General features: G+C 47.4%; 1 protein-coding gene across 6 annotated transcripts; it reads left to right on the top strand.

Moving 5' to 3' along the window:
• The first annotated feature begins 874 nt into the window (after positions 1-874).
• On the top strand, positions 875-19,875 carry LOC144683447 (protein PHTF1-like). 6 transcript variants are annotated; one of them, XM_078546468.1, is made up of 18 exons: positions 875-933; positions 2,449-2,524; positions 3,363-3,419; positions 3,987-4,056; positions 4,945-5,103; positions 5,220-5,376; positions 6,105-6,177; positions 6,709-6,864; positions 7,370-7,459; positions 10,477-10,698; positions 12,041-12,169; positions 12,534-12,806; positions 13,618-13,749; positions 15,902-15,988; positions 16,730-16,885; positions 18,353-18,448; positions 18,887-19,012; positions 19,685-19,875. In XM_078546468.1, exons 2-18 carry the CDS (start codon positions 2,480-2,482, stop codon positions 19,694-19,696), a joined length of 2,040 nt encoding a protein of 679 aa, XP_078402594.1. In that variant the 5' UTR covers positions 875-933; positions 2,449-2,479; the 3' UTR covers positions 19,697-19,875. The 6 variants fall into 6 exon arrangements, with proteins under 6 accessions (XP_078402594.1, XP_078402593.1, XP_078402597.1 ...); XM_078546467.1 differs by having other exon boundaries at positions 19,203-19,875; XM_078546471.1 differs by lacking the exon at positions 13,618-13,749 and having other exon boundaries at positions 19,203-19,875.
• The last annotated feature ends 168 nt before the right edge of the window (positions 19,876-20,043 follow it).

The following is a 20,043-nucleotide window of genomic DNA, read 5'->3' as shown; positions in this document are numbered from 1 at the left end:
GGTTGGGTTGGGGGAGTTGGGGTTGGGGAGGGGGGAGCGGGATTGTGGGGGGGGGAGCAGGTTGGGTTGGGTTGGGGGAGTTGGGGTTGGGGAGGGGGGAGCGGGTTGGGGGGGAGCAGGTTGGGTTGGGGGAGTTGGGGTTGGGGAGGGGGGAGTTGGGGTTGGGGAGGGGGGAGTTGGGGTTGGGGAGGGGGGAGCGGGATTGTGGGGGGGGGAGCAGGTTGGGTTGGGGGAGTTGGGGTTGGGGAGGGGGGAGTTGGGGTTGGGGAGCGGGGAGCGGGATTGTGGGGGGGGGAGCAGGTTGGGTTGGGGGAGTTGGGGTTGGGGAGGGGGGAGTTGGGGTTAGGGAGGGGGGAGCGGGATTGTGGGGGGGGGAGCAGGTTGGGTTGGGTTGGGGGAGTTGGGGTTGGGGAGGGGGGAGTTGGGGTTGGGGAGGGGGGAGCGGGATTGTGGGGGGGGGAGCAGGTTGGGTTGGGGGAGTTGGGGTTGGGGAGGGGGGAGCGGGATTGTGGGGGGGGGAGCAGGTTGGGTTGGGTTGGGGGAGTTGGGGTTGGGGAGGGGGGAGCGGGATTGTGGGGGGGGGGAGCAGGTTGGGTTGGGGGAGTTGGGGTTAGGGAGGGGGGAGCGGGATTGTGGGGGGGGGTGGATCCGATTTTATTCAGTTGATGGTTTGAATCGCGATGTGAAGCCTGAGATCAGAGGCTGAGACGTTCAGTGTTTTGGGGGAATGGGATCTTGCTGTGCCTTTTAGTGACCTCGCCTCAGTTCCATTGGTGCTGGGAAAGGGGGCGTGGCCGGCCTCATTAAATATTCAAGTACTCATTATCTATTGGCGCCGGGATTGAATATTCATGAGCTGATTAATATTCATGTTCCGCAGCCGCTTCAGTTTGAGGCCGAGGCCCAGCTCCCGGGCTCGGGCGGCGGCTCCAGGTGAGAGCGGGGGCCGGGGCAGAGGCTCCAACTCGCGGGGACAGCGGCGGCTCCGGGCGGGTGGGGAAACCCGGGGGTCCCTCAGCGGGGGAGGGAGCGAAGGGGTTTGGGGGCTGTCCCGGGGAGGGGGAGGTGGGGGACTGGGCTGGGGTGTCCCTCAGGGTGGGGGCTGGGGGTGGGGTGTCCCTGGGGGGGTGGGGGCTGGGGGTGGGGTGTGTCCCTCAGGGTGGGGGCTGGGGATGGGGTGTCCCTGGGGGGGTGGGGGCTGGGGGTGGGGTGTGTCCCTCAGGGTGGGGGCAGGGGGTGGGGTGGGGTGTCCCTGGGGGGGCTGGGGGTGGGGTGTGTCCCTCAGGGTGGGGGCTGGGGGTGGGGTGTCCCTGGGGGTTGGGGGCTGGGTGTGGGGTGTCCCTGGGGGGGTGGGGGCTGGGGGTGGGGTGTCCCTGGGGGGGTGGGGGCTGGGGGTGGGGTGTCCCTGGGGGGGTGGGGTGTCCCTGGGGGGGTGGGGGCTGGGGGTGGGGTGTGTCCCTCAGGGTGGGGGCTGGGGGTGGGGTGTGTCCCTCAGGGTGGGGGCTGGGGGTGGGGTGTGTCCCTCAGGGTGGGGGCTGGGGGTGGGGTGTGTCCCTCAGGGTGGGGGCTGGGGGTGGGGTGTGTCCCTCAGGGTGGGGGCTGGGGGTGGGGTGTGTCCCTCAGGGTGGGGGCTGGGGGTGGGGTGTGTCCCTCAGGGTGGGGGCTGGGGGTGGGGTGTGTCCCTCAGCGTGGGGGCTGGGGGTGGGGTGTGTCCCTCAGCGTGGGGGCTGGGGGGGGGTGTCCCTCAGGGTGGGGGCTGGGGGGGGGGGGTGTCCCTGAGGGATGGGGTGTCCCTGAGGGGTGGGGAGTGGGGTGTCCCTGAGGGAGGTGGGGTGTCCCTGGGGGGGCGTGTCCCTGGGAGGTGAGGTGAGGTGGGGGGTGGTGCCCCAGGGATGGAATGGGTCTCGGGTTTAGAGGGGCCTAGGAGGGTGTTAGATGGAGGGTGGGGCCTCTGGTTTGGTGGGGGCACTAGGAGGGTTTGGGTTGACCCAGGGAGTGGGGGGTGATTAGAAGGAGGACTGTGGGTGTTTCCCAGAGGGGTTGGGGAGGTGTCCCGGGGGATTAGAGGGCAATCTCGGGTTTCAGGGGTTTGGAGAGGGAGGACTGGGTATTTCGCTTATAGTTGGACAATGAGGGCGTAGGAAAGAATGTGGGAGAAATGACACAGCTTGGAGTCAATGAAGAAATGTTAGTTATATGATGTGAGCATCAGGGGTGTATCATAGGGAGTTGTGGGGGGGAGTCTGTGGTGCTGATGATTTACAGGATTTCTGCTTTGATTACTCCCGTAGATCAGTAACCCTGCTCTTAACCACTCTTAATGTAACTGAAATTTTTGGGGGCAGGATTATTGACATTGAGTTAAAATGAGCGACAATGACGCAGTCCTTTTTGCAACTGCCCAAACTCCAGATTCACCTGCTGTTTTATTTCAATTCTCTTTTCCAGATAAGATGAGTCACTGGTGACTGAGAGCCAAATGGCCTCAAAAACAACTGATACCATAACATGGTACCAAAGAAAGGTATGTACCCAATACCCTGGGGCAAAAGGAGCTGTAGCCAAGAATTCAAAGAACAACATAGTATTTACATCACAGAAACAGGCCATTTGGCCCAACTGATCTAGGCTCATACCTACCTATCTGTGGCAGTGAGTTCCACCTTCTCACCGTTCTCTGGTAAAGAAGTTTCTCCTGATTTCCCTAATGAATTTACAAGTGAGGGTCCCGAGTTTCTGAAACCTCTTCTTTATAAGTCTACCCTTTTATCATTTTAAAGACCTCCATTAGGTCACCCCTCAGCCTTCACTTTTTCTGGAAAAAAGAGGCCCAGTCTGTTTAGTCTCCCCTTATAGCTATAACCTCTGTGACTCTAATTCGGTGTAAAAATATTAGTTTAAGACATTTTTAGTGCTCTCTGTTCTATGGTTTTGTTCTTTTAATCGATTCATTTGAAATAACAGAGACTGTAACAACACCACATGTGGTGATGATCAGGTTGAACAGCAGCAAACTGAGCAGGAATTCACTCCGTGATTCTACAGCAGCGAATGTGATTGTAAGGTTTTCTTCCGTTTTCAATTTGCTGCTCACACTCGCATGTGCGCGCACATACTTGCACAGGCTCTCACACTCGCCTCACTCCCTGGTGCACGAACACACGCATGTACCCTATCAGTCACGCACACACTCCCGACTCACTCATATTCCTTTACACTCTGCTTCTCGGAGGTGAAATATGTAAGTTATGGCAGTAGATTCACGATCCTAATATAATGTTGCTACAACAAACAGAACCAGGGGACGTTTTCCATCATTCTTTCCTCAAGTAACTTACCTGATTGGAATTATTCTGTTTCAGATTGGAGCATATGATCAACAGATCTGGGAAAAGTCCATCGAGCAAACCGAGATTAAGGTGGGTTTTGCGAATGGGATAACACAGCTAAAATTCTCCGTGCTTCTCACTCTCCCTCTGAGAACCTGTTTCTGTGGAGTTTGGGTCAGGGCGCACAGTAGCTTTTGGCTGTGACAGAGTGGTTCAGGTGTTGGGCCATTAACCCATTGGACAGTGTGAGATATTCAAAATGGCGCTCGTTAACCTTGTAGCATTGCTACAAATTGATTGTGCTGTTTTTCGCTAAGGATCACATGGATTTGTTTTTTGCCAAGCTGGAGGCTGAAAGGGATCCATGATAGTTCCCGGTTCTGGAGACTATTTTTAAACAAAGTGTTTAATTTTTCTTTAAATTCAAAATCCTTTCTCACCATTATAGTTTACTTAACAATGTATTACTCGCAATTATTGGTCAGTGTGCGTGTTAAAAGGGCGTCACTTAATCTGTGTGTACATCGAGTACAGACAGGTCAGTGTCAACAGACAGGTCAATGAGTGCCATTTGTGTGACACATGGGTACAGAGCATGCTTACACACCCCACCTTTCTTACCAAGCTAATCTAAATCCTGTAAACACTTAACTTCAGGGACTGCGAAGCAAACCAAAGAAGACAGGCCGAATAAAGTCTGACCTAATAGATGTCGACCTTGTAAGAGGTGAGAGCGATGAGGGAGTTTTCACCATTTATTGATCACATTTTGTCTTTTTAACCTAGCTAATAGCAACATTATCCCTTCATACAGAGTATTTTATACATAGCACAATGCTTGGGAGCGTTAGGAGCAGCAGCAGACCATTCAGCCCCATGGGGCTGTTCCACCGCTCAGACTGTGGCTGATCTATATCTGAATACCCCCTGGGTAAAGAAGTTTCTCCTGAATTCCCCACTGTATTTAGTAGTGATTGTCCTATATTGATGACCCCCTAAGTGCTGGACTTCAACCATAAATGCAAACACCTTTTGTAATTTTAACGATCTCTGATCAGGTCACCTCTCAGCCTTCTCTTTTCTTAAAAAAAGAGCTCCAGCCTGTTTAGTCTTTCCTATCGTTCTAACCTGAGATGGTAGCTTAGTGCTGACATCACTGGACTAATAATAATCCAGATGCCCAGGCAATTCCTGTGGGGCCACGGGTTCAAATCCCACCACAGCAGCTAGTGGAGTTTTAAATTCAATTTTTAAAAAAAGTCTGGAACTGAAAGCTAGGCTCAATAATGATGACCATGAAACTATCATTGATTGTTGTATAAACCCTAATGTCCTTGAGGGAAGGAAATCTGCTGTCCTTCCCTGGTCTGGCCTACATGTGACCCCAGACCCACAGCAGTATAGTTGCCTCTTGACTGCCCCCTGAAATGGCCGAGCAAGCCATTCAGTTCAAGGGAATTAGGGGTGTGCAACAAATGCTGGCCTTGCCAGCAACACCCACATCCCACGAAATTATAAAATTAACCCCTCAGTTTTGTTGCCGTTCTTATAAAGATGTTTTACACCTTATCCGTTTCCTGTATTTAATTTTTAACCGTTTCTCTTCATTGTCCAGGATCGACATTTGTCAAAGCGAAACCTGAAAGTCCGTGGACGTCTTTAACTCGGAAGGGAATAGTGCGAGTGTTATTCTTTCCGTTTTTCTATCAATGGTGGATCCAGGTAACCTCGTTGGGTACCTTCACATGGCTACTGCTCCTCTACCTCTTGGAAGGTGCTTTGCAAAAACATTCGAGAACATTTACCAGCCCATCGTAACATCATTTGCGCCCTTTGTAACTGTTCTGTCTAAAGCGATACTGATTCTGTCACCTGTTTTTGTGTTTTCAGTGGTGGCGGTTGGTCTGTATTTGCTGATGCCAGTTTTGTACATCAGTGAACTTGTTAGTCCTATAGTTCTGATGCTGCTGCTGGGGACAGTTCACTGCCAGATAGTCTCAACCCAGCGACATTCTGCTTCACCCTCAAATGGAGGCAGATGCAGGAGGTGAGTCTTGTGATGGTAAAGACCCAGTGACACAAAATTAACACACATAAACCCTTCTGTGATTCTCAAATTGAATATAAAAAATTTTGAATCAGCACCCACTTCAGGTCAATTTTCTCTCCCATTTTAAATACCCTGTCAGCATCAATGGACGGTAAGGCCATGGAGAGATTTGAAAATTGAAACAAGGGTGTGAAATTTAAATTCAAGGCATTGCAAGATTGGGGGAATAGGCAGATCAGCGAGCACAGAAATGGATGGGATTTTGGTTTGACTAGGAGACAATGTCGGCCACAACTCTCCTCTGAAGACTAAAGTGCCCAAGCTCCTTCTAACTTAATCGTTTGACATCAGGATTGGCTTCGTGGCTCCATACTCCACTGTATCCGGGGCCTGAATGTGCCTCTTGTATCTGGGGATGAGAATTGGACAAAGTGCTCAAGGTGCGGTTTGAGCATGAAGTTGACAAACGCGTCCATCGATGATGCAATGCAGCATTCGACTCATGGTCTCTGTTGAAGCCTCACAGTGATTAGACATGTCCTGGAGTGCAGGGTTAGTAATGATGAACATTGATAGTCTTTGATCCTGTGTACCCTTGAGCTACAAGTTAGTAACAGTGAGCATCCCCACATTACAGAAATCCCTTCTAAATTTAAGGATTGCTGTTCCTCCATTTTTTTCCCTAAAGCTTACATGTTTAATTGCCTGTTTTCCTTCTTCCTTAGGGCAACACAGACGAGAAACCTGTCGAGGAAAGTTGGACGGTGCACTATAGGCCCTGGACCTAACTCTGGGAGAGTAAGTCTTCTCACTGTCTGTGTAAAGATTTGATGCGCAAATCACAAGGACCATTAGGAACAGCAGGAGGCCATTCAGCCCCTCAAGCCTATTCTGCTGTTCAGTTGGATCATGGTGTTGTGTACCTCAACCCCATTCACCCTCCTTTTACCCATACCCTTACCCTTACCTGTAGATTGGCTGATTTGTAGTTTGGTTAATGGCATGTGAATTAACCAGGAGACTAGGTATTTGTACAGAATTAACTAGTAGATTGGCTAATGGTCTGTGAATTATCAGCTAGATTGATTACTGGTACTTGGATTAACTAGTAGATTGGTTGATGGTACAGAATTATCCAGCAGTTTGGTTAATAATGCATGGATTTATCGGCACTGCCTTCCCACTCGTAGCAATGGGTTTAATAAAAGACACAATTATAATTCTAGGGAGAGGCTCATTTCATTGCCCTGGCTTGTTTGCCTGTTTCTGAACGTTCTGAAGTTTGTGATGGGCTGGAACTGGTTCTGAAAAGCTGTGCGGTGTTTTCAGGGTTCTGCAAATCGGGGCTCAGATGAGAATTCCAGCGAGGACACAGAGAGCCAGTCGCGATGGTTGTCACTTCAGCAAAGCGGGGAAATGACTTTGAACGACTGCACGTTACGGCTTAGAAGACGGACACAGGCCAAAACCCTGGGAGCAGCAGAGGTGACTCAGAGGATTATTCTCCCTCACTTACTGCTGTCTGTGTTTTCATTTCTGTCATAACATTTCTACTCAAATCAGACCTCTTAAATCACACACTGTGGAGGAACGTTTAATTCTCTCAAATGAGAACTGGTTGGGATGGGCATCACCTCTTACAAAAAGCACCGCAGGGACTTTGGGGTTAGGGTGATCTCCTAAATTAGTTTCAATAGCCTAATTGGGCCGGAGAGGAATTTTCCGGGTTATTTCCTCAAATTGGCTTGAGTTTTTAAACTAGTCTTCTGCCTGACTCAGGAGATTACGGTTTTGGGTGGTCTGGAGAGTGGATATGTTGTGGTGCCTGAGGTACCACAGGTGTGCGGGGCAGGTTGTTGCCCAGAGGGTCTTTACCTGCCTGTCACTGTCTGTATGTCAGAAGTGTGACTGAACTTGATACAATCCACGCACTGAAATGTAAACTGAGTCCTGCCTTTCTCACTACAATCTCTTTCCCATGGAATTACAGGGCGGAGAAATAATTCCGAGATGGGAGATTCCAAAACGAGACTCTGACAGTTTACTGGACTCTGAAATTGAATCTACTGCCCCAATTCAGGTATGAACAGCCACACTGGGTTTATCAAAGAGCTTTACACAGTCTTGAGGCTGGGGAATCTGACATTGAATCTCCGTCACTTGTGGCTGTTTGCCCCTCTCAGCCTGGTCATTGAAAGGGATGAACTTCCAACTGAGGGGGATCCTGGACAGAGTGTTATATGAGATTTATAGGCAAAATACGTGAGAGTGACTGCCTTTGACATCAAGGCAGCATTTGATCAAGAGTGGCATCAGGGAGCCCTGGCAAAACTGGAGTCAATGGCAATCAGGGGGAAAACTCTCCATTGGCTGGAGTCATACCTAGCACAAAGGAAGATGGTTGTGGTTGTTAGAGATCAATCATCTCAGTTCCAGGACATCACTGCAGGAGTTCCTCAGTGTAGCGTCCTAGGCCCAAACATCTTCCAACTGCTTCATCAATGACCTTCCTCCCATCATAAGGTCAGAAGTGGGGATGTTCGCTGATAATTGCACAATGTTCAGCACCATTTGCGACGACTCAGATAATGAAGCAGCCCATGTCCACATGCAGCAAGACCTGACAAGTGGTAAGTAACATTCACACCAAACAAGCGTCAGACAATGACCATCTCCAACAAAAGAGGATCTACCCAACTCCCCTTGGTATTCAACCATCACTGAATCCCCCAATATAAACATCCCATGTGTTACCATTGACCAGAAACTGAACTGGACTAGCCACATAAATACTGTGGCTACAAGAGCAAGTCAGAGGCTAGGAATCCTGCGACGAGGAATTCACCTCCTGAATCCCCATAGCCTGTCCACCATCTACAAGGCACAAGTCAGGAGTGCAATGCAATACACTCCACTTGCCTGGATTGGCGCAGCTCCCACAACACTCAAGAAGCTCAACATCATCCAAGACAAAGCAACCCGCTTGATTGGCACCCCTTCCACAAATATTGGGAAGGTGGTGGCGTAGTGGTATTGTCACTGGACTAGCACTCCAGATACCCAGGGACCTGGGTTCGAACCCCACCACGGAAGATGGTGAAATTTTAATTCAGTAAAAAATCTGGAATTAAAAGCTTAATGATGACCATGAAACCATTGTCAGTTGTCGTGAAAACCCATCTGGTTGTCCTTTAGGGAAGGAAACCTGCCATCCTTACCTGGTGTGACTCCAGACCCACAATGTGGTTGACTCTTAAATGCCCTCTGAAATGGCCTAGCAAACCACTCCCTTCTCAAGGGCAATTAGGGATGGGCAATAAAAGCTGGCCCAGCCAACGACGCCCACATCCCATGAACAAAAAAAAATTCACTCCCTCCACACCGATGCACAGTAGCAGCAGTGTGTACCATCTACAAGATGCACTGCAGGAACTCATCAGGCCTCCTTAGACAGTACTTTCCAAACCCACGACTGCTACCATCTAGAAGGACAAAGGCAGCAGACAAATAGGAACGCCACCACCTGGAAGTTCCCATCCAAGCCACTCACCATCCTTCACTTCAAAATCCTGGAACTCCCTCCCTAACAGCACTGTGGGTCTACCTTCACCACAGCAACTGCAGCGGTTCAAGAAGGCAGCTCACCCCCACCTTATCGAGGGTAATTAGGAGTGGGCAATAAATGCTGGCTTAGCCAGCGACACCCTCATTCCATGCATGAGTAAATAAAAAACTTCTATTATTTCCGTAGACGTGGTCTGTCTCAATCTGACATTTCATGCTTAGAAAAAGTCAGATGTGCATTTAGGTAGTGCCTTTTACAATCTCAGGACATCGAATCACAGAATTGTTATGGCGTAGAAGGTGGCCATTCGGCCCATTGTGTCTGTACCAGCTCTCTAAATGAGCATTATGACTTAGTGCCATGCTCCTGCTTTTTCTCTGTACTCCTGCACATTGTTTGTTTCTATTTAACTAATCATCGAGTGCTTTACTGCCACTGAAGTACTTTTGAAGTGTTGTTACTGTGTTAAGATAGGAAATGCAGCAGCTAATCTGCACACAGCAAAGTTCCTTCAAACAGTGATGTAGTAATGACCAGATAATCTATTTTTATGATGTTGACAGGAATGAATATTGGTCAGAACATGGGTGAGAATTCCCCTGCTCATCCCTGAAAATATGCCAAGGGATCTTTTATGTCCACCTGAGAGGATAGACGGGACCTCAGTTTAATGTTTCACCTGAAAGACGGCACATCTGACAGCGCAGCTCTCTTTCAATACTGCACTGTAGTGTTGACCTGGATTATCTTCTCTAGTCTCTGGAAAGGAATTTAAACCCACAACCTTCTGACTAATTTGAGTGTGTTATCCATGGCTGTCCTGTCTTTGTCCGCAGTACTTTCCAGTATTGTTGTCCTGCTCCTCCCTTGCCCCAACTCATGGTCAGTATATAGGACAGCCCAGCCAAGATGAGGGGCCCGATGCTACATACTGCTGTGCACTTCAGTTAACCTGCCAGTGGGAGGCAGTACTGAGAGTGAGACATTTTCTATGTTGAGCTGCAGAAGTAACTTGGAGGATTATTCTGTTTCACTCACTGCTGCCTGTAATTACATTTCTGTAGTAACATTTCTGCTCAAATCAGACCCCTCGAACCACACACAGTGAAGTAACGTTTAATTCTCTCAAACGAGAACTGGTTGGGGTGGACATTATCAACGGCCGACAAAAGTTGATAAATCCCATAGACATTATTGAAAGAAGAGCAGGGTTTCTCTAAGGCTCCTGGCTGTTTGTTAATTCCTGAATCAACGCTGCCAAAAACATGTTCAACTGCTCATCGTTCCAGCTGTTTGCGGGATCTTGCTTTGTAAAAATTGGCTACCGCATTGGTCCATATACAAGTAATAAATGTAGATCTTTATAACAAAGTGATCTGGATAAAGTTAAGGGGAACTCTGGCAGTCACTAGTCCTGCTTCTGGTTATTGTGTTGACAGGTTCTTGTGCAGTGAGTGTGAACAGTGGGGTCATCTTCACAGCTGCTGACAACCTCTTCTTTTATGAAATATTATTTCTTCCATTTCTTTCAGGATGGTTCAAAGTCCTACGTGAACTTAAGCTCCTTAAGTTGCAGTACCCCCCAGCAGGATTTGGATAGCAGCCAGCACGGCTCGGAGACCGAGGACATGCTGTGGGATGACCTCCTGAATGGCCCGCGGTGCCATTCCTCCTACACCAGTGAGAGTGAGTGTGAGGGTGTACAGAGAGTGACTCTCCCCAAGAAAGCATCTATGGAAGAGCCATACCAACAGGTGGGTCTTACTGATAGGTGACCGCCCCGTAACTCTTTCAACAACTTGTATTTATACTGCGCCTTTAACGTGGTAAAACGTCCGAAGACGGTTCATGGAGCGTTATCAGTCAAAGAGCTAGCATAAGCCAGAAGGGTAAATTCATCCATGGGATGTGGGTGTCGCTGGCAAGGGCAACATTTATTGCCCATCCCATGCTGATCCTGAGAAGGTGATGGTTAGTTGCTGCTTTGAACACAGCTGAGTGACGTGCTAGGATATTTCCGAAGGCAGGTAAGGGTCGAGTTGCATGTAGGCCAGACCTGGTAAGAAGGCAGATTTCCTTTCCGAACTGATACCAGTGAACCAAATGGGCTTTTGGAACAATCCGACGGTTTCATTGCTCACCATTACTGAGACTAGCCTTTTATTCTAGATTTAATTAGCTGAATTTTAACTCCCCAGCTACTTTTGAGCTCATGTTGTGGGATCATTCATCCGGGCCTCTGGAATACTACAACAAAAGCAAAACGCTGCTGATGCTGAAATCTGAAGTAAAAACAGAAAATGCTGGAGATAATCGGCAGATTATGAAAGGTCACCGACGTGAAATGTTAACTCTGTTTCTCTGTCTACAAATACAACAAGACCTGCTGAGTATTTGCAGCAATTTTTATTTTTAATCTCTCTGTGTTTACTTATCCATTAACATGACTACTACGTTACCGTACCCTGATTTTATGATTCTACGATCCCTGCATCCGATTGGTTTACAGTCAATGTAATCTTGAAAATACCAGTTTCTCTATACACTCTAAGCCTTGCTGAAACTGGTCTGATGCAGCACCTAGTGCCAGGGGAGCATCTGGGGTGTCCTAAAGTTGGAGCTTACACTGACCACAGCGAGTCTCAAGTTGTTGGACGCATGCATCCACACTTCCAAAGTGAGAGGCAGCTTGACAACTGTTTATACAAGATGCTGTAATAAATTCTCCTGAGTGTTCGTTCACATCTAGCTGGCAAGTGAATGAGTAACCCATCAGTAAAAGGCACATCGATGCAGGGTCACCTTATTGTGCCATGCTATCTCCACTAAACATTGTTTTTCTTCCAAATTGTTTTCTGCTTTTAACATCTGTTAATTGCCAACCTACACTGGCTTCTGGGCAGGCAATGCCTCAGACTTTAAAATTCTCATCCTAGTGTTCAAACTCTTCCATGGCCTCACCCTCCCCCACCCCCCCTCTGTAACTCGCTCCAGCCCTACAGAGCTCCGAGATCTCTGCACTCCACCTTCAAAGAATAATCTTGCTTGATTTCAATAACATGAATTGGAACTAAATTTATTTTATTTTAATTTCAGAACCATTTGCACTGGCTGTATAGCACCAGCCCGAGCTCACAGCGAGTCAGCGCCATAATCTGGGAAGGAAACGACTGTAAAAAGTTCGACATGTCCGTCCTGGAGATTAGCGGAATGATCATGAAGCGGGTGGGTTTCCGGATGTGAGCCAAAATCGGAGCAGGACTGTGATAAGAGCTTGAAAGTTGCTTGGAGTCTAATTTCTGTTAGTGACAGATGTGGAATAGTGACTCATGGGGAGGGACTCGGGAGAGGATAAAACGGGAGAGGGTAAAAGGGAAAAGGTGTGGGGGAGGGTACAGGGGGGCAGGGCTTATGGAAGGGAATCAGAAGCGGGGGAAAGAGTTGGGTTGTGGGTGGTGAGGTATAAGGGATGGTGGACCCAGGGGAGGTGATTTCATGTAAATTTCCCACGTTATCTTTTCTATTCAGGGATTCCCAGCCTCTGTGGGGTCCTCTTCCTCACTCACTTCTCTCCTGATTTGCTCAACAGGCCAGTACCTTTGAGCAGGAGAATGGTTACCGGATCCTGGGATACTTGGTGACGACAGTCCTCACCCTGCTACCCTTCGCATTCCGCCTCTTCCAGCAAAAGGACGTGGAGCAGCTGGCCTCATACTCCATCACAGAGCTGCTGACTGTTGCCTGTGGTGCAAAACCTGATGGGCTGCTCATCGCCCTGGTGCTCATTAATGTTTTGGAACGGTTCTGTCTGATGTGGATGGTTTTCTTCATTCTGTGTGTGGCAGAGAAAACGTACAAACAGGTGAGTGACAGCAGAGTCTCACTCTAACTTTTTTTTCATGGAATGTGGGTGTCACTGGCCAGGCTGGCATGTATTGCCCATCCCTAATTGCCCTTGAGAAAGTGGTGGTGAGCTGCTGCCTTGTAACACTGCAGTCCATGTGGCCTAGGTACACCCACAGTGCTGTTAGGGAGGGAGTTCCAGGATTTTAACCCAGCGACAGTGAAGGAACGGTGATATGGTTCTGAGACAGGACGGTGAGTGACTTGGAGGGGAACTTCCAGGTGCTGGTGTTCCCATGTGTCTGTTGCCCTTGTCCTTCTAGATGGTAGTGGTCGTGGGTTTGGAAGGTGCTGCCTAAGGAGCCTTTGTGAATTCCTGCAGTGCATCTTGTAGATGGTACACACTGCTGCTACTGTGCATCGATGGTGGAGGGAGTGAATGTTTGTGCATGGGGTGCCAATCAAGCGGCCTGCTTTGTCCTGGATGGTATTGAGCTTCTTGAGTGTTGTTGGAGCTGCATACATCCAGGCAAGTGGAGAGTATTCCATCATACTCCTGACTTGTGCCTTGGTGGTAGATGGCGGGCATGCTTTGGGGAGTCAGGAGGTGAGTTAGTCTCTGGAATTCCCAGTCTCTGATCTGCTTTTGTAGCCACGGTATTTATATGGCTGGTCCAGTTCAATGGTAATGCCCAGGATATTGATGGTGGAGGATTCAGCAATGGTAATGCCATTGAATGTCAAAGGGAGATGGTTAAATTCCTCTCCTTTTGGTATACCTTCTCTGGAAGAAGGGTAAAGCCTCAATCTGTTCATTGATGTCTACACAGCGATTCCTGTTTGCCAAGCTCTTCAGTCATCTGACATCAGCCAGGAAGGCTCGTAAGTCCGAGATTCCTCATTTTAGGCTGAAGAAGGTGCAGAATATTAAGATGTGGCTGTCACTGCGTTCTTACTTGAAGGTAAGTACGGGAATCATGGAATGATACAGCACGCAAAGTCAGTTAAATAAGGAAAAGCTGTATTTAGTGGCAGGAGGGTCGGCAACCAGTGTACATTAATTTAAGGAGATTGGCAAAAGAATCAGAGATGGCATGAAGAAACTTTTTCTACAGAGTGATCTGGAATGCGCTGCCTCAAAGGATGGTGGAAGCAGATTCAATAAAACTCTCAAAAGATAAATATTCGAAGGGAATAAATTTGCAGCAATATGGGGCAAGAGCAGAGAAGTAGAATTCATTGAATGGCTCTACCAAAGGGATGGCATAGGCATGTTGGGCTGAATGGCCTCCAGTGCTGTATCATTCTATGAGGAGGCCATTGTGTCTGTGCTACACCTGTCATTCCCTTGGTGTAATGCGAGTGTATCTATCACCACAGGAGTCTGCATTTAAGATTTTTTAAATTTCTTGGGTTGCGAACAATTGGCAAGTCTCAGCATTCACTACCCATCCCTAGTTACCCCTCAAGAAAGTGGTAATGGTGGTGAGCCATCTCTTTGAACTGCCAAGGTGCAGTTAGTGAGCAGCGCATGGTGAGAAGGGTAGGAGGTGGGGACCAGGTCAAATCCCTGGGTGAGACTGAGCTTCAGAAGGTGAGAAGGTGCAGCAGATTCATCAGTCAAAGGTTGTGGATGGGGAAGAGACTGGGGGAAATTTCCCAGTAGCCGATCGCCTGTGAGGGGAGGGCCTGAGCCAGATGGAAGTGAGGGGGGCCTGCCCGCCCGCCAACTGTAGATTAGATCAAGACTTGGGACTGCTCCCCATTGCATGGTTCTTAATGACCTGGGACTCAACCTGGAACCGAATGGCCCAGAAAGACCCACAGCAGCTAAAGGGCACAATCCACTTGGCCATAAACACACATACATGGGTGTAGTGAAGTTGATCAGTGGACTTAGTCTTGATGATCAATCACCAAATCCTTTCTAATGGGCAAGTTTTATTGCATTAGTTATTGATCGGATATATATGGAACATTGCCAAAGCACAACTGCCTTTAGCATTGACTGAGTCACCTACACCAGAGTGGAATGTCAGGTTAATTGAAGCTACCTGAGTTAATGGATAATAGATGAGAGAGCAGACTATGTGAGCTTCATTTCAGTGTTTGGCAAGATGAATGGATTTTTAAGGCTCTTGATGATCTAAGCCCCCCTCACATTACATCTACCCTACTGACAATGCAAGCTCTTGTGTTGTTAAAGGAGAACTCACAGGCCAGGTATGGGATGTGAGAGGAGAGATGGTATGGACCTTTCAGAGAGGGAGAATGAGGACAAGTGGGGGGAGAGCAATGCTCCCTTTAAGCTGTACATGTGCAAAGCTGCAGAGCAATCAAATGTATCACGCGTTGAAGTAAATGGGCTGCTCACAACTCACTACACTTAATGTAAGTGACCCATACACAAAAACGTAATGCGTGGAGGGGTTTGAAGCCTGCCCAATACAAAGAAAATTTGAGGAAACATTAGTGTTCACATGCATCTGCTACCTTTACTTTTCTAGGTAGTAAGGTTGCGGGTTTGGAAGGTGCTATTGAAGGAGCCTTGGTGAGTTGCTGCAGTGCCTCTTGTAGGTGGTACACACTGCTGCCACTGTACATCAGTGGTGGATGGGGTGCTAATCAAACAGCTGCTTTGTCCTGGATGGAGCGGATCTGTTCAGAGCACAATTTAAACAGACATCCTGCAACAAAGTGTTGATATTCAGTGAGCCTTTGAGGAATTGTTTCCTGTTTATTGTTGTTCCCTTAGACTTGCCCTGTGGTCCAGCAGACTGTGAGAGAACAAGATTAAACTACTTCAACTGAAGCATCAGTCCCCCATCAAGATTCCAACATTTCTGGGTTTAAAAATACCTCAGATCTTGTCTTTAGTGAGAAAGTCTAATCCTAAGAAATACTTGGGTAGTGGTTGCATAAGCCTTAACCTGCATCATTGCTTTCAAACTGAAATGAAAAACCAGCTGTCTAATTGATTAACATCTCTCTCTCTCTCTCTCTCTCTTCATCTCTTTCTGCCACTCACTGTTTTGCTCACTCTGCCTCTACCTCTCTTGTCTATGGGACTCTGCTTCACTTGCTCTCTTCACTTTCTCTTTCTCACTATCACAGAGGCGGGGCCCACAGCGCTCGGTTGACGTCATTGTTTCATCGGCGTTCTTACTCACTCTGTCCATCGCTTTTGTCTGCTGTGCTCAGGTAAGACTCAGAACCTGTTTCAGTTTATTGAGGAAAGGGCAAGTTGGTGATATCCAGTTGTCTCCTGTCAGGGAATTTCTGATGTTACTTGAACCCCTTAGTTATGTCCTTGTAACCCCATATGTTATTCCCATTCCTCCCATGCTGACAGCCATATTACCGCGAACATCGCATTAGTGATAATTAGAGCTGAGTGTATCGAAAGAAGGAACTTGCATTGATAGAGTGCCAGAAGCTTGTGGGCTCAAGTTTCACTCCAGAGACTTAAGAGCACAATCCAGGCTGACACTCCAGTGCAGTACTGAGGGAGTGCTGCAGTCAGAAGGTGCCGGGTTTCAGATGAGACGTTAAAATGAAATTCCACAGCCACTATTCCTACTAGAGCAGGGGAGTTATTCACTGTGTCCTACCCAATATTTATTCCTCAAACAACATAAAACAATGGTCAGGTCATTACCACATTACTGTATGTGGGAGCCTGCAAATTGGCTGCCGCATTTCTTACATTACAACAGTGACTACAGTCCAAAAGTACTTCATTGGCTGTGAAGTCCTTTGGGACATCTTGAAGTCATAAAAGGTGCTAAGAAATGCGCTTCTGTTTAGTGAAGGGTGGAGGTAATGATTACTCCAGGAGGCTGAGCTCTGTTATGTTATGAGTGAAGATGGGTGTGACTTTATATATTAGTTATCACAGAGTCCTTTTCACAACACGTGAGCAACTCTTTTCTGAATCCCCAGATTCTTCACGGCCACATGAGCTTTTTGGATTCTCTGTATAACTGGGAGCTATTGATCTGGGGAGCAGCTCTGGCGGTTTTCCTGCTGAGGTTGGTCACACTGGGATCAGAGGTCAGCAGGAAATACAATAATGTTTCCATATTGCTCACAGAACAGGTAGGTGCCAAATGTTTAATCAGTAGAGCAAGTTAATTGGGATGCTATTGGGTAGATGGGATCCTGTTAGATCTTGATAAATGGTACATCTGTGTAAGCTAGACCTCGATACTGCTCTTAATGAGACCGAGTAACATGCGCTGTGGATAAAGGAGAGCCTGTAGACGTGCTATACTTGGATTTCCGGAAGGCATTCGATAAGGTGCCACATCAAAGATTGCTGCGAAAAATCAAAGCTCATGGTGTAGGGGGGTGACATTATCAGTATGGATAGAAGATTGGCTGGCAGAAAGCAGAGTATGCATAAATGGGTCTTTTTCTGATTGGCAGGATCTGACAAGTAGATCCCGCTGGGGCTTCAACATTTTACAATTTATATCAATTACTTAGATGAGGGGAGTGAAGACATGGTAGCTAAATTTGCAGATGATATAAAGATAGGTAGGAAAGTATGTTGTGAAGTGGACAAAGGAGGTTGCAGATGGATATAGATAGGTTGTGAGTGGGCAAAGATCTGACAGATGGAGTATAATGTAGTTCCTACATTACAACAGTGACTGCAGTCCAAAAGTACTTCATTGGCTTTGAAGTCATGAAAGGTGCTAAGAAATGTACTTCTGTTTAGTGGAGGTAATGATTACTCCAGGAGGCTGGGTTCTGTTATGAGTGAAGATGGGTGAAGTTGTTCACTTTGGCAGGAAGAATCAAAAAGCAAAGTATTATGTAAACGGAGAACAGCTGCAGAATTCCAAGATGCAGAGGGACCTTGGGTGTTCTAGTGCAAGAGTCACAAAGTTAGTATGCAGGTATAGCAAGCAATTAAGGCGGCTATTGGAATGCTATTACGAGAGGGATTGAACATAAAAGTAATGATGTTATGCTTCATTTATACAGGGCATTGGTGAGACCACATCTGGAATAGTGTGTGCAGTTTTGGTCTCCTTATTTAAGGAAGGATGTAAATGCATTGGAGGCGGTTCAGAGGTTTACTAGATTGATACCTGGAATGAGCAGGTTGTCTTATGAGGAAAGGTTAGACAGAATGGGCTTGTTTCCGCTGATGAGTGAGTCCAGAAATAGGGGGTGCCTTTTTAATAGAGATGAGGAGAAATTTTTTTCTGAGGGTTGTGGGACTGAGGCGGGGTCATTGAATATTTTGAAGGTGGAGGTAGATAGATTCTTGTTAGGCAAGGGAATCAAAAGTTATAAGGGGTAAATGGAAATGTGGAATTCAAACAAGCAGATCAGCCATGATCTTAATGTATAGCGGAGCAGGCTCAAGGGGCCGAATGGCCTACTCCTATTTTGTGTCTGATGGAGCTGAGTTTTTTATTCAGGAATTGTTTTTATCCTTGGGGCAAATTTGCAGAAAATATTGGGAAACGGAGAACAAAGTCTGTTATGCTTCGGGTGGGGTTTTTTTGGCAGTCCATGTTGAAACCTTATTAGTGCTTTTTTCGCTAATAGATCAACTTGTATCTTAAGATGGAGACAAAACCCAACAAGAAGGAGCAGCTCTCTATTGTTAATAATGTGCTAAAACTTGCCACAAAGTTGCTGAAGGTGAGAAACTCTCCCACTGTTTTTCTACCTCTCCTCCATTGCTCTTTCCATTTCTTCCCCCTCACTCACACCTTCCCTTATACCTCTCACCTGCAAGAACACTGGACTGCCGGAGGGGCAGTACTTGAGCGGGTGCTGCATTGTTGGAGGTGCTGCTTTGGGTGAGATGACTACCCTACTCACACTTCCAGTCTTGTTGCACACGTGCATAACTGCCTAACAGGCCCTGTGTTGCCTTATAGAGTTGCAGTCCTTTGGCATTTACTGCCTCACCTGGAGAACAGCCTCTCATATGAGGAGGAATGCATTCTCCACAAGAGACAGCATCTACCGGAGGGGAGAGAAAACAGACCCGCCCTCTTGAAGGAGGTCTGCAAGTAATGAGTAACTGGCAATGGGAGGGGTGTTATCACTGACTCAGTGTTCTTTCGCCAACAGGAGCTGGACTCTCCTTTCAGGGTGTATGGACTGACTAGGAACCCACTGTTGTACAACATTACGCGGGTCGTCATTCTGTCTGCGGTGTCTGGCGTGATCAGTGATCTGCTGGGCTTCAACCTCAGGGTGAGTTACCCCACAACATACAAAGGCAGTGTGAATTGACGGAAGAGACAGCATCTATTCTGTTCTTCCCCCATCTCCTGGATGTTAAATCAGGATTTCCCTATTACCACAAGATGTTTGTCCCTACAAATCAAATTTGATTAACTTTGTACCGAATTAAAATAATCTATTTTCCTCTCCCTTTTCCCAGCTGTGGAAGATTAAGTGACCTGGGGATTCGAGTGAAGTTGCAGGACGATGAGACATCTGTTTGCTGAAGCATGAGAGAGAGAGAGAGGAGGAGAGAATCTATCTATTGGTCTGGCTGGAATAAGGTTCTCCTGCCAGCTCCTTCTGATAATTTATCTCCCACTTCCTACCTGCTCCATACAATTTTTTTAGGGGAGGAGTTGAGGCAGATCAGCCATAATCTTATTGAATGGTGGAGCAGGCTTGACTCTCCCCAAATGCACAACTCTTTTTGCTTTTGCAAAATACACAGCAGGTCAGGCAACATCTGTGGAGAGAGGTCTGTGATTAGGGTGCAGGGCAGGACCTATTTACATTTCTATCTTTCCTCAGTTCTGATGCAGGATCATTGATCTGAAATGTTAACTCTTTCTCTCCACAGATGATGCATATTTTCTGTTGTAATTGCACCACTCTTTCCCCAACTTGTATCTCCTGTTCTAGGCAGTGGCCTGAGCTGCTTCTGCCTCACCCCCAAGCTGGAACTTGAGGCTGACAGTGTAAATATTAAGGACAAGTTGCTGCTAAATGCATGTTATTTTATTAGGAGTTGGCCATTGTATGAATTAGTCTTCAATTTGTTGCACACTGTAAACTGTACGTTTCTCTCTAAGTATAAAGCTTCTACTCCAGCAACCACCACCTTGGTATTTTTCATTCATTATAGAGTTTCCTACATAAATCCCCTTGGTTGAAAATAAAGGGAGGAGTTGCATTTACATAGCACCTTTCACCGCCTAGGTTTTAAAAATTGATGGGAGAGATGAACATTGACCAGGTAAACTCCCCTGCTACTAAACCTC

This window comes from Cetorhinus maximus, chromosome 8 (assembly GCF_964194155.1).
Source record: "Cetorhinus maximus chromosome 8, sCetMax3.hap1.1, whole genome shotgun sequence".
Lineage (NCBI taxonomy): Eukaryota > Metazoa > Chordata > Chondrichthyes > Lamniformes > Cetorhinidae > Cetorhinus > Cetorhinus maximus.
This window is presented reverse-complemented; position numbering and strand designations above follow the sequence as displayed.

Excerpts from the sequence above, each read along its gene's own strand:
- LOC144683447 (XM_078546467.1), top strand. The coding sequence starts at position 2,480 with ATGGCCTCAAAAACAACTGATACCATAACATGGTACCAAAGAAAG. Across the intron at positions 6,865-7,369 it reads AAACCCTGGGAGCAGCAGAG|GGCGGAGAAATAATTCCGAG; the intron begins GTGACTCAGAGG and ends ATGGAATTACAG. Across the intron at positions 12,807-13,617 it reads CAGAGAAAACGTACAAACAG|CGATTCCTGTTTGCCAAGCT; the intron begins GTGAGTGACAGC and ends ATGTCTACACAG.